This window comes from Euleptes europaea, chromosome 3 (genome assembly GCF_029931775.1).
Source record: "Euleptes europaea isolate rEulEur1 chromosome 3, rEulEur1.hap1, whole genome shotgun sequence".
In the NCBI taxonomy this organism is placed as follows: Eukaryota; Metazoa; Chordata; class Lepidosauria; order Squamata; family Sphaerodactylidae; genus Euleptes; species Euleptes europaea.
In genome coordinates this window covers 23739543-23753316 of record NC_079314.1, presented here as the reverse complement: position 1 = coordinate 23753316, position 13774 = coordinate 23739543, and the positions used below count along the sequence as shown (strand labels likewise).

Below are 13774 nucleotides of genomic sequence, written 5' to 3'. Positions count from 1 at the left end.
TGCAGTAGGATAGGAGAACTTTTATTGTTACAAAAGTGAAAGGCATTAATGGATTTCAAACCCTACCAAACAATACTCAAGGGGGCCAGCTGGATCTGGTTTGGTTCTATGTGTAGAGCCTTCTGGTGCCTTTCTCGTCCTCCGTTCTGCTCCTTAGCCCTCTCCCTGAAACATTATTTTCAGTCGGAACAGCGAGGGCAGAGTTCTGTATAGGATTCCTTAGGTATGTTCTACAAAATACTGTTTTGAGGGAACAGGGGAAATCCAAAGCAGTCCTATAAACATATCTTTTTAGCAGGTTAAATGTTGAAAGGGACAAACCTCCAACATACACAAACGGCCCAGAGAGTGTGCGTCTTCCCTTGTAATACAGTCAGTAAACACAGTTTGTGTTTTTAGCCAAGATCTTTGCAAAAATCTTGCTTTGCAGGCTGCTGCCGCACACTGATTTGATCCGGCTCCAGCATCCTAGGGCAGGGTGTGGTATAGTATTAAATGTGGCAGGGATACATACACTGTGCTTTTTTCATTTTGTTGAAAAGAGTCCACACGTTTTGCACCAAGAGAAACAAAATTCTACAAACCAGAATCATGTCAATTGGGCCCATTTCACAATTTATTTTACATTTACTATTTTGCATAATTTTGCCAGAGGGCTTCTGCAGGACGCTGAAGATCCATCTGGAAGGGAATCACTGGAAATTTAAGTGCCACCTTTCTGGCTTCCCAGGTTCCACCCGGTATTGTGCAAAGTCTTCATACCTATAAGGTCTAGAAACTTGCCCTGTAAAACAAATGACAGCTGGCGTTCTTAGGAAGCTGCATTCCCCACCCATCACCACATTTCTGAGTTCCTTCCTTCCTGTGCTCCTACAGAAGCGTAGCGAGTGCACACATTATAGCCCTGGGAATTAGTTCCCAGTCCTAATTCATCACATGGTCCTTTAAAAAAAAAAGACATCAACTTTGACCTAGCACACCAAGTAAGAACAGCACTAGCGCAAACGCTGCCTTTAACAGTGCCTTCTTCGCCATGCCCATGGACACACCGAATCTTGACAACACGAGCAGATAAGGTAGGGAAGAGAACAGCAAAAAAAGAGACAGTCCTAGACTAGCATAGATAAACTAAAACAAATCTCGCTTCAGAGCTTTGAGATGTCTTTACTGCAGAATAAGGCTAGATACAACGATCCTCTCCCCGGCCTCGATGTGCTTAGACGCTGGAGTCCATTTTCCCAGATTACAGGAGCCGACAAGAAACTCCTGTTATTGCACTCACAGCAGGTGGTTTTGTATGGCTTTTAAGCTTCAAACCCTACAGGAGGCAGAAGCCTCTCAACTCCCATGCGCTGAGGGTTTGGAACAGCTTTTTTCCCCTTGTGCATGGTGGCCTCTCTCTACCCTTGCGGTGAGAAGGGGAAGAGACACGGCGATAGGAAAAAAAATAGATAGCCCTGGAGGATAAGAGGCACAGGTGGTGGCAAATGGCTGTATTTTTTTCAGAGATTGGCCGGGGCCTCTTGGGATCGCCTTGGGTTTTGCCACGAGGCGCAGAGGGTCCTCAAAAGCTCTTTAGTGCCCTGGACACACTGGGTTTCCAAGCAACGGTAGGGCGGTGGGAGAGAAAAGGAAGAAGAGAAAAAAGAGGGTTAGTTAAGGAGACACCAGAGACAGGAAGAAGATCGCAGGTGGAGAACCCGCAGGCAAGCTAGAAAGGAGGAAGTCAATGTGCAAACCAGGGTAAATCTGGAACAAGTCCTGTTCTTAACAAGGATCGTGCGTTCATTATAAAGGCTGTGATGAGGGTGAAATGCTGGGGAAAGGGGACGCGTCAGGTACACCCAAACACCACAGAGGAATTCAAACCAATCCTATTAACTCAGTCTATAACAAATTACTGGACTGTGTAAGAAACAGGATGAGAACACCTTCTACCATTAAGATAATGTTTCTGGGCCAAGATACAAAGCTACCGATTACTTCTCCGTGCATTAATTTTCTTGCACGGCCTCATGCGTGAAATGTATGGGCCATGTATTTTGGAAAGAGGGGAGAGAATGATCACACAAGAAGAGAGGCTGGCAAAATAATCAATTGCTTGCAAGATACAGGCATAAGCTGGGTGTGTTGGTCCCTGTATTGCTACCAATTGCTTTCCAAGCCCTTTTTCCCCCGTCAGCATCCAGCTTTAGCTCTGTTGGTTGCGGCTTCAAGAAAAAAGGCGGGAGAAACCTCTGACAGAGAAAACCTGTCACTGCTTTGGTTTTAAGTTACATTATCCACACTTTTGCTTTTTGCGTTTGCTCATTATTTATATTCTGTAATTTATTTGAACCTTTGTTGTTACTAGTTTTTTGTAAAGATTTGGAGTAGCTACAAGTGATTAGATAAATGCCTTGTAACCTCTGGTGCTTTGCACATTTTGTTCTCTGTCAGTTTCTGCTTCAAGAACAGAGAGAGGGAAAGACCTACTCTACATCTGGTCTCCACCACCCTTCTCCTGCTTGATGCTGCCTCTCCACGTTGCTGTGGCTTAGTGGTACAGTATCTGCTCGGAAAGCAGAAGGTCCCGGGGTCCAATCCCCAGTATCTTCGGTTAAAGGATCTGGTAGGAGGTAATATGAATGACCTCTGCCTGAGACCCTGGAGAGCCGATTGCGGTCTGAGTAGACAAAGCTGACTCTGATGGACCAAAGGACTGATCCAGTGTATGGCAACTTCATGTGTTCATGTGGTGTTGGTTTTCTATTTTTTTGTACCATAAAGGCATGTTGGAATGGAGAGAAAAACTACTACGGCACTCCCGTTCCACTGAAATAGAAGGAGTGAAGTTGCAGAAGTGGATATGGGCAAGATGCGCTTCCCATATCGAGACAAACACATAAACCAGCCCAAAGGAAAACCACTGGAGGCAAGAGGCAATTCCAACCAAAAAAATGCTGCAGTACAACATGGTTCCCTGGGGAGGAGAACACGGGGCTGCCCAGCGCTGCTGCTTCCAGAACATGAAGATTTTTAATCCGTCCCAAGGCAGATACTAGGCTGAACCCCGACAATCTCATCCTATTCCCTTCCTTACTATAGTTCCTACCCTTTTTGGCTTTTGTCCATGCAGATCCCATGATCATCAGCATAGTCTTTTTGGGTGGTCCTTTTTCATTAATGGAAAAACTGCTTAGGTCCAACCCAACCTCTTTCATTGATCATATAAGAGATCGCCCCAACTTCTAAAAATGACATTAAACCCCCATAACACAGACCTTTCAAACTTTGGTTGTAAAACATGGCTGCAACGTGGAAGGGCATTAAATGGACAGTACTGACAGTGGTTATATTATGATAGTTATATTATAACCACAGTTATATCACTATGCTACTGGTGGTGGGAACGTTTGACACAAGAAAAAGGTATCCCCTGTGTTGGATGGGGTTGAACTTCTTCTAAAGAAGCAGGTTCATTGCCTAGCTGCTGGACCTGGGCCTCCTGTTGACAGCAACGGCCAGGGGGGCCTTTCAGCCTCTTCAGTGGGGGGAACCAGCTGGCTGGGGGGTAGAGGGAGAAGACCTTGCCACTGTGGTATAATTAATTACTGCAATGCACTCTATGAGGGGCTGCCCTTGAAGACTGTCTTGAAGTTACAGTTGTCACAGAATGCGGTGTCCAGAATGTTGACTGGAATGGGTTGTACAGACTGTAGCACTTCCGTCTTGTTCTATGCTGTCTCCCAATTTGTTTAGGGACCCAATTCAAGGTGCTGGTATCCACCTTTAAGGCCCTATATGGCTTGGGGGCAGCATACCTTCTTCCATATGAACCTCTTCATCCACTCTGGTCAATTTCAAAGGCCCTGCTTCAGGTATCGCTGCCATCTGAGGCTAAATGGGTGTCTATCCAAGAAAGGGCCTTCAGGGTCATGGGGCCAAAAGTTTGAAATTCCCTCCCCCCCTAGGGAGGGTTACCTGTCTCTCTCTGTCTTGCCAGCAGGTAAAGACTTTTTTGTTTGTTTGTTCTGCATATCTTCTATAATTGTTACTGGCTCTCTCTGCTTTTGGTGTTATGTGTGTTTATATGTTTTTTATTGAATAATTTTCTATATACTTTACTTTAAATGCTGATTTAATGTTGAAATGTTTTAACGTTTGATGTTTGCCATCTTGGGGACTGTATTTGGGTGGAAAAGTGACACAGAAATGTTTTAAATAAATAAAGTATTTGTAATGCTGTCATTTCAGCACGTAACACAGAAACGTTGCTTTTGTCAAAGTACTTTGAACATTACTTACCAACAACACATACTTACGTGTGCGAGTAAAGGATTAAGGCTCATTCTGGCAAAACGGAGGCAGCGACAAAATAAGCACAGGGTGGGGGCGTAGTCGGCAACAGCCAAGACACTACTTTAGGGTCTGGTTTTGATAGGGACACCCTACACATCAGTAAGGATCATATCTTGAGAGCCAGTGTGGTGCAGTGCCTAAAGGCCAAGCTGTGAATGGTTCTAATCTCGCTTGAGCCATGAACTCACTAGGTGACCTGAGGCAAGCCTCTCCTCCGCCAGTCCCTTCCCTGCCCTCCAAGCTCCAAAACAGAGACAATACTGACCTCTTACAGAGTTGCTAGAAAAAATATCAGAACATGAAAACCTTCTCAGTACTCTACAGCACTATGTACGTGCTGAGTGCTATCTTCTAATAGTGTGTCTTATGTATTTTGATGACCACTGTGGATTGAAATGCACAGAGCTGTATTTTTTAAGATGATGGTCCTTCTTCCATGCCCCAATTTCCTTAGCACTATCCACTGAGATCTTAACACACAAATGTCCAATTGCAGCTTGGCACCTGACATTTTATCTAGCTCAAATGCTTTTGTTCTGCCAACAGTTTATAACCCCGTTTTCACAGTCGAGAGATTACGAAATGATTCCTGTCCTGTTTCCTTTTATGCTGGCTGGGATGGCATTTTGACTAAGCGCCCCCATCACTGTCAGCCCTCCAAAAAGTCAAAAAGAAGTGGACAGATCTGTCGAAAAAACTGTAGTGCTGCTTCCCACCTCTTCCGGCCAGACTAGCACTCAAAGTCCAACGTGTGGGAAGAATCAGAAGAGGTGGGACGAAAGTGCAACAATGGTACCACTACACTGAAAGAAAACGCCACAGGTAAGGATGGTCTTAGCATCACAGATCATGATGGGTAGCGGTGTTAGTCTGTCACTAGCAGTAGAAAAGAGCAAGAGTCCAGTAGCAACTTGAAGACTAACAAAATTTCTGACATGGTACGAGCTTTCATGAGCCACAGTCTGTGGCTCACGAAAGCTCATACCCTGCCAGAAATTTTGTTAGTCTTCAAGGTGCTACTGGACTCTTGCTCTTTTCTACTGTTCGCGTCACAGGTCGTGTCACTGCTACCTAAGTGGGATACTGGAAGCCACTACAAACATCTTCTCTGCTCACAACCTACGTGAGGAAGAGCCCTCCCCACCCCTCCAGCTCAGCTGGCCCTCAAGGCAACAAGCAACCTTCCTGTCACAGAGAGCCAGTCGCAAGATCAGTGAGATGGTTGGTTAGGCACAAAACAAATGACAACAACCACACAGACTGGAAGGGGGTGGGTGGGTAGGAAGAACCCAGGCTCGAACCAACTACATGGTGGTGAGAATGAGATGGTTCACTGGATGAGGGCGAGAAGAAAAGAGCATGTTCTTACCAGCTAACCCTCAGAGAGCAGTGCTAACCCCATCCCGTGGGGAGGGGCTATCCCATCAGGCTGTGCAAGATATGGCAAAGTCCTGGCAGGCATCCTCCTGGAGAAGACACCAGAGATTATGCTCCGTGGGCAGCCCTCCGGGCGGGGAAACAGAACCAGAGGAGGGAAGGTGGCTCTCCACCGTTGTTAAAATGCATTTGTAAGGGCAGGGAGAGATCGGCTTTAAAAGTTACCGCCATTTTCAAACTCCTGACTTGTAAAACCACTTATGTTAAGAGAGCACAGGCACCCCCCCTGGTTTATATTCCCAAGCCCAGAGCAAGTTCTAAACAGCAGCATCTGGGCAACAGTCTAAACAGACAGACGTCCCTCCGACTGCCTAACCCCAGCCCTCCCGCTCATTAAAAAAAACAAAAACCAAACACTTAAAACTAGCATAAAGAAATGCAAAACATAAAACCCAAAGCAATTCGCTCTTTAAAAAATAAACATCTTTATTACAAAGTAAACAACAAAAGCTGGGTTAAGAGAATTACCTGTCACAAATGTAACACTGGTACAGTCTTCCATACTGCTCCCCCCTACCCCTTCCCCACCCAAGCTTTATGGATAACACGTTAGTGTGCTGGAAGATGGGCCGTGCCACTTTCTCCCCTGGTAAGCTTACTAATCTAATCCCTAGGGAATAAGAAGGTGATCTTGAATAGAATTACTAGTAGCTCAGATACCAGGCACTCCCACCCATCCACCCACTCACTCCTTCCTGATTCTGCTCCTGGAAAATTGTATTGGAGAGGGAGATGAGACTATTGTGTCCCCCACTCCAAACCAAACTGAGAATCCATCTGAAAGTAAAGCTGCGATCTTTCCAGCAGGTACTTCCAATGGCCACTGAGACTTCCTTGGCTAACCACCTGGGCAAAACCATTTTTCTGGCAAGGCTAGCTTTAGAAAAGCACCATCGCTAATGAGATGGTTATCGGGGATATTCTGGAAACAGAACAGCTGGTCAGGAAATGTGCAGGACAGAAGCAGGGGTGGCAGAGATACTCTCTGTTGGTTTCAAAAACGCCACTTGGCTACCAGAGCACAAGAGCTTAAAAACTGTTTCCTGCTCCCCTCGAGGAAACTGCCAGCCTTGGTCTTAGGTCCAAGGGCACAAGGTGGGATGCCAAAATCGAGTCACAGCTGCCAGCACAGAAAGACTGTGGTGACTTCCTTCCTATAGCTGCCTCTGCAACTTGCAGGGGGGAACGTGTGAGCCCGTCACTGAGGAATGTCCTGACTCCGCCCTTGTCACTGAGGAATGTCCTGACTCCACCCACAGTTTTGGAACTTGCTTAAAAGGCACAGAATGTGAGCACCTGCCCCACACATGCTGGGGCTGCCTTTGCAACAGTGTTCCATGGGTCAGGCAGAGCTACTTAGGACACTCACAAAGCCTGCATATGTGTGTATGTGTGGAGGGGGGGTATCCTACAGTTACGAAACTTAAGACCAGCAGATTCCCTCAAGTACAATGAGCAATACACTGGGGGGGGGGGGGCTGTAAAACTGCATTTTTTTTAAAAAAAAACTTAAATTACCCAGACCTACCATTCTACTAATGAGACAAAGTCTGCCAATCAGGACAAAACACAATACTCAACCAGTTCTGTGTTACAGTTATGGCCATGCAGTAATGCATTCTAGCCACAAAGCCTGACTGCTAAAAGCTGCTGTGTTCTGTGATGTGCCAGGTTTCAGATCCCCCATCAAAATGTCATCAAAATCTTTTGCTCACACAAATTTAAGTGCAGATCTGAATTCTAGAAAAGGGATGGTCTACTCTGCCTTCTCCGGCCTCAGTGTAACAATACTGATTTGCTAGGCCAACAGACAATGCAGCCAGGGAATGCTAATAATAACAAGAACGCAAATTTTAAAAACCAAATAAAATTATGATCATGGAAATGACATGGTAGTTGTGAGCCTCTGACCTCCTGTAGAAGACAAATCTAGCTCAGGGTGTAGGCTCGACACAAATTTCAGAAGCACTCCTTCTATTAACATCACACGCTCCCTGTTCCTTAGGACTGGAGGAAACCCACAGGTTAGTCAATGCTTACTAAGGTGGAGTGCAAGACTAAAACAGTAAGGCTTCCCCTTCCCAAAATGGAAGCAGGGAACTGTGATGACCCCCTTTTAACAGGGTTGGGAAACTAGCTGCTCATCACCCCACGGCTGGCCCTACGGGGAATGAAGACCAGCATGGTAGCCAACTGAAGGAGGCGGGGCTACTGAAAGCTGATGATGGACACATCCCACAGCCAGAAGAGCAGGGGCAAAGAGTACAAAGGAAAAGCGCCTTCCTGAGATATGACCTCAACCACCAAGGTTTTGTTTTTCTTTTTTTTATGTGGCCCGCTAACTTGGACATTCCTGATTCTCTGGACAGAGAATGGCACACTCATATCTGTTTGACCTGTCCCGGTAAGACCAAGATCCTATTCTGTCTGCCTACAACCCTGCAGTTTCTTTCAGCTAACAGGGATATGCCAAAGGAGGAGCTTTCCCTACACTTTCCCCAGAAGAGCCTCATCTTTTCTTATGCCAGAGGCCAGAAAATGCTGGCTTACTGATCTTCGTGCATGCAATTACTTGATGCACAAATTCCAATGCTGTGTATTAAAAAAAAAAAACACCACCCTAACGTAAGAATTCTGTAACCACAGGTTTATCTACAGCAAAGTATTATTTAAAAAATTCTTAGAAAAGTTTACAAAATATGTGCAAAAAAATACCCAGCAGCTTTAATAAACACATTTCAAGTATTACTTAACAACCTTCCAATATACATAAGGGCTCACACAACAGGATGGGAGGTGCAGCAAGAGGCGTCTCAGTGCTAAGAAACACAATCCCTGCCTCTTCGGGCAATATATTAAGAAGCCAGACTACAGGCTCCACTTTCTAGAGAGAATAAATTTATTTTTGGACAGCCTATCTGGGTCAGGAGGGGGGGTGTCTCCCTGCATTCCTCCTCAAACAAAACCCTTTGGTCAACAGTTCTCCCTCTGCTACAAAAGATGGTTTCTTCGCTAGCCGTACGCACAAGGTAATGATCGCCCACCTCCATTCGCATCCGTTAAGAACTGTAAATTGCATCGCTTAATTTTCTTCTAACTAGTAACCAGGGAATCTCACCGGGCTGCGATCCCTCTGTTGCCGGAGGCCTGATTCAGCGGGAACAATCGAGGCCTACTCTGGATCAGTTCTCAGAGTGCACAAACATGATCTGCAGCGGACCCTCTTCTCGTCACATGATCGTTCCGAGGAATCCTCTGCTCTTTGCAGCTTTCTCCCCTCCGCTAGTGGGAAACAGGAGAGCTGCTGGGCCACTCTTGCTGCTAGGGCAGGGAGGGCCCCATCCTTAAACAGTCCCCCTACTCTTCTTCACAGCTCAAACAAGCGCTGAATTAAAACCTCTGCGGTGCTCATTCAGGACTGCAGGGAAGACAGACTAACTTTAAGACATCTACCCTCCACGGATGAGAAATCATTAAAAAAAATCTGAAGTGCAGTTCAGGGGGTGGTACCATTGCTTCCCTACTCCCCCATACCAGCTCCATATGCAAGTGACTGTGTCCCACTCAACCAATCTGTGCAGATCGTCCAGCTGGTTTCTGGAACAGGCCTTCAGAGGATGGACAGTTCTCAAAAAGCTGGCTTCGCCCAGCGCATGGCTCTCCCCGCTCAGAACAGCACCAACCCCCTTTTTTCCTATAAGTGGCAGCAAATGTCTATTTAGAGGCTTAACTGCGGCAGTCCACAATGTCCAGGTAAGTCCCATTGTATTAAAAAAAACCCAAACCAAATTACAAAAAATATATAAATATATATCAATGCAAGAGACGATGGCATATGGTTTGAGAAGGGGGCACAAGAAGCTCCACCCCACAAAGCTGCCTTGCGTGGAACTCAGGAAATGGTAAATGGAAGAGAGGCACCGGCTGGAGGTAGGCACAGGACTATGTGGCACCACTGCTAAGGGATGGATCATACCATGCTGGCATCGGATTTTGTTCCAAAGGAGGGGATTTCGCTCTTCGGAGTGGACGGGGTCCCGGCGTCTGGCTCAATGAATCCTCTTGTGTCTATTAAACTGGCAGAGGGAGAGAGAATACAAGAAAGGGGAGGGAGTTAGACTGGTAATTAACTGGTCAAAGGAGCAGCTAAAGCAACAGCAGACCCTTGTTGTCACCCTGGTGACGGATGAGGAGCATTTTGTCGACAAACACACACCTGGGGACTCCCAAGACCATGCAGATTACTAAAGAGTTGGGAGGGATTCTCTTCAGTTCTTTATCTGATCTCCATTACTTTTACCAAATTTCGATGGGCTTTTTCAAGAGCTCATTTTAATGACTTTCTGTCGGCCTTGCTCAGCGGGAGATTCCAGCATTTACCTTTGGAGTCTAGGTTATGTCCCTGTCACTCTGACAATTACCCATATTTTATTGTATTGTGAATTTTATCAGGATGTCAGAAATAGGCTGATTTTGCCCTTACTGACCAGAGTTTTTAGACTTTCGGATGATTTTATTATTAAACATTTATTGGAGGATAAAGATGCCAACATTTCCTACACAGTGGCAAAGTTTTGTTACATTGCCACTGGAGTGCGGAGACCTCTGGTTAGCGTATCAAAATTGTAATTTTGGCTCTGTACTGATCCATTTTAACAATGTTTATCCACTGTGTATCTGCACACCACGGGAATTCTTTGCTCCGCAGTCATGCATTAAGAATGGAATGAAACTGATAGGGATGTTTACAAGGGGTTGTGGCTCAGTGGTAGCGCCTCTGCTTTGCAGGAAGTCCCAAATTCAACCCCCCCCCCGCGCCTCCACTTCAAAGAATCAGGCAAGCAGATGAAGTGAAAGACCTTGACATGAGACCTTGGAGAGCTGCTGCCTGTCAAGAGTAGGCCGGACGGACCTTGACAGACTAAGGGTCTGACATTTATGTCATATCCGGCCCTTGTAACAATTGATTTCAACACCCCAGTGGTTAGACGGACTACTCCTGCCAGCAGCTTTTCTGCACATGTGCTTTCAGAGATTCCTTCCAGAAGTCATCCCATAAAATGCCAAGTGTTAACGTTGGCATCAGCCTTAGTTTTGTCCAAGCCTGCCCTCTTGTGACTACATGAAGTATGAAGGGTTTATCATTAAGGCAGCAGGAAGTTCAAATATAGACCTGCAAACATAAGAGCTCCATGTACTAGCCAGACATACAGGATTCTCTGGAAATGTTACCTGCTGAACCATGTCAACGCCCATATTAGCGTCAGCACTTCAGACTACTGCGGACTCCGTCAAAGCCAGACAGCCTTCCAAGCCCAGCTCTGTTATACTATGCACAGTGACGTGGCGGCTTCAGGCTGTGGATTTTGCTTGCCATTAAAAAGGGCACATGTCACCAGCATGGTGTAGTGGTTAAGAGAGGTGGTTTGGAGTGGTGGAGTCTGATCTGGAGAACTGGGTTTGATTTCCCCACTCCTCTACATGAGTGGTGGACTCAGATCTGGCGAACTGGATTTCTTTCCCCACTCCTACCCACGAAGCCAGCTGGGTGACCTTGGGCTAGTCACACTCTCTCAGCCCCACCTACCTCACAGGGTGTCTGTTGTGGGAAGGGGAAGGGAAGGTGATTGTAAGCCGGTTTGATTCTCCCTTAAGTGGTAGAGAAAGTCGGCATATAAAAACCAACTCTTCTTCTTCTAGTGTATTTTTAATGCAATGGGGTCAAAATGATTTGGGGCTCTTTTTGGTGAAGGCCCCAATCAATCTCAGTTCTGTATTTTTCAAGATTTCATTTCTTGTTATGCCTCCCCAGCCCACCCCCAGAAGAAGAGTTGATTTTCATATGCCAACTTTCTCCACCACTTAAGGAAGAATCAAACCAGCTTACAATCACCTTCCCTTCCCCTCCCCACAACAGACACTCTGTGAGGTAGATGGGGGTGAGAGAGTTCTGAGAGAGCTGTGACTAGTCCAAGGTCACCCAGCAGGCTTCATGTGTAGGAGTGGGGAAACTAACCCGGTTCACCAGATTAGCATCCACCGCTCATGTGGAGGAGTGGGGAATCGAACCCGGTCCTCCAGATTAGAGTCCTAAACTTTGCTCTCTTCCCTCTCATTTCCCATTGCCCCTGTCTTTCCAGATACCGGACTACCAATATGTTTCTCAGCATCTCCTAATCAGGGAAGAGAAAGCCAACACCGGTCTTAAGCCACAAGGACAATTTCTACAATTAACACCCACTTTTAGGAGCATGTGCACATCTGTCCCTCACTCTGGGTGGTGGGGCCTACTGCCTAAGAGAGCAACTCCTCTTTTGCTTGCTCTGCATCAACAGCAGCACGGAAGAACGGCAGGAGGAGGCTGCTGCAAAAGGGAGGCGACACCCGTCTCAGCCTCAAAACCCGCCACCACTAGGCTTGCAAACTGGTTCCCAGATTTTGTTAGCAATGCCTTTTTCCGGCTTCTGCAATAGTTGTCCTGCTCCCGAAGACAGGCCTTGCCTCAGAGTCAGCTTTCCCTGACGGGGAGAGCTGAAAATGGCTGCTATTGAGAATCGCCTCTCTACACTCAAACGTCATTCGAAATTACGCTCCGAGTATCTAGCTGTAAAGTTCATTCAGATGACCTTACCTGGGATAGAAGGGTCCACAGAGCACTGCACAGCAGTTGGTGAGGACGCTTTTATGGCTGTATGGATTGGTAAATTCGGAGCCTCCCTTGTTCGACCACGCCCCTTTGAGCTACAACCCCCCAAAAAAGAAAGGAACTGGTTAGGAAAGTCCATGGGAGGGAGAAGTCAACGATAATCCTTTGCTGAGCTGGCTCAGGTGAGCCTTTTGGAATTGCCTCTTGACGTATTTGTGTAACTCTGGCTTACAAGGACCTATGCACGGAGCCCATTAATTGTGACAGCACATGACAATTCAGCAGTAGAAGACTTTCTACAGCGGGGGGGGGGGGGAATGGACTGTCCGCAGAATACAGAACCAACGGGTTGAAATTAAATCAAAAGAGTTTCCGTCTAGACATTAGGAAGAATTTTCTAACAGTTAGAGCGGTTACTCAGTGGAACAGACTTCCTCAGGAGGTGGTAAGCTCTCCTTCCCTGGAGGTTTTTAAGAAGAGGCTAGATGGCCATCTGTCAGCAATGCTGATGCTATGACCTAAAGCAGATGATGAGAGGGAGGGCATCTTGGGCATCTTCTGGGCATGGAGTAGGGGGTCACGGGGGGTATGTAGGGGGAGGTAGTTGTGAATTTCCTGCATTGTGCAGGGGGTTGGACTAGATGACCCTGGTGGTCCCTTCCAACTCTATGATTCTAAGCAGCCTTACTTGCAAGAAGCTCAGGTGTTCCTGAGCCAACGACAGGGTTGGAAGCAACCGCTGCTTCTTGCGATAACCAAACATCTTGCTTCTCCCAACTTGGGCTTGCTCTCTGGTAAGCTTCCTCTGACACACACACCTCTCTTGAATTATCTTCCCTGTTGCCAACAGACAACAGCCACAATCACATCCACCTCACCCGAAAGGGTCCCATTACGTCACACGGCTTGTTTTTCATTGCTCGTCTGCCTACCACCCCTTGGAGCCCAGATTCAACGGGGTATTTTTCACACTATTAGATTTGGACAGCTGCGAACTGTTACTGAACGAACTGTAGGCCGGTAACCAAATCAAGAATCGGTGATGAAGGCCTTGCTGTTTTTCCAGTTTTGCTCTTTTATATCTGTCGAGACAGATGGGGATACACTCATTTGGACAAGCATCATAATCCAACACTAGGGAAAAAAACTTGGAAGCAATTGTGTACGAAATGACCGCGGTAGCCTTCTCTATTGTGAAACTGCCCAGAAGAACAGCAAGGTTGCCTCACCATATAACTTCCACCCACAGATGAAAATTTCCCTGTTTCCAACACCCTTCTGTGGTTACTGACCATGGTTTATCCACTAGCTACTGTAGTTATTTTAGCTCTCAGATTTTAACATGCTTAA

General features: G+C 46.4%; 1 protein-coding gene across 3 annotated transcripts in view; it reads right to left on the bottom strand.

The window, feature by feature from the left end:
• Window positions 1–1487: 1487 nt before the first annotated feature.
• Window positions 1488–13774, bottom strand: part of ZDHHC18 (zinc finger DHHC-type palmitoyltransferase 18) — a 37434-nt gene continuing 25147 nt past the window's right edge. Inside the window, exons 7-10 of one of the 3 annotated variants that reach the window (XR_008933250.1) lie at window positions 12410–12519; window positions 9755–9854; window positions 5711–5807; window positions 1499–1592 (exon numbers count right to left, since the gene is read on the bottom strand). Coding sequence is in view for 2 of the 3 variants with exons in the window: in XM_056847674.1 (XP_056703652.1) it covers window positions 1503–1592; window positions 9755–9854; window positions 12410–12519 (300 nt within the window). In the remaining variant the exon portion in view is untranslated. Of the gene's footprint in view, window positions 1593–5710; window positions 5808–9635; window positions 9855–12409; window positions 12520–13774 lie in introns of those variants that run through there. The other 2 variants (XM_056847674.1, XM_056847675.1) reach the window with 2 other exon arrangements.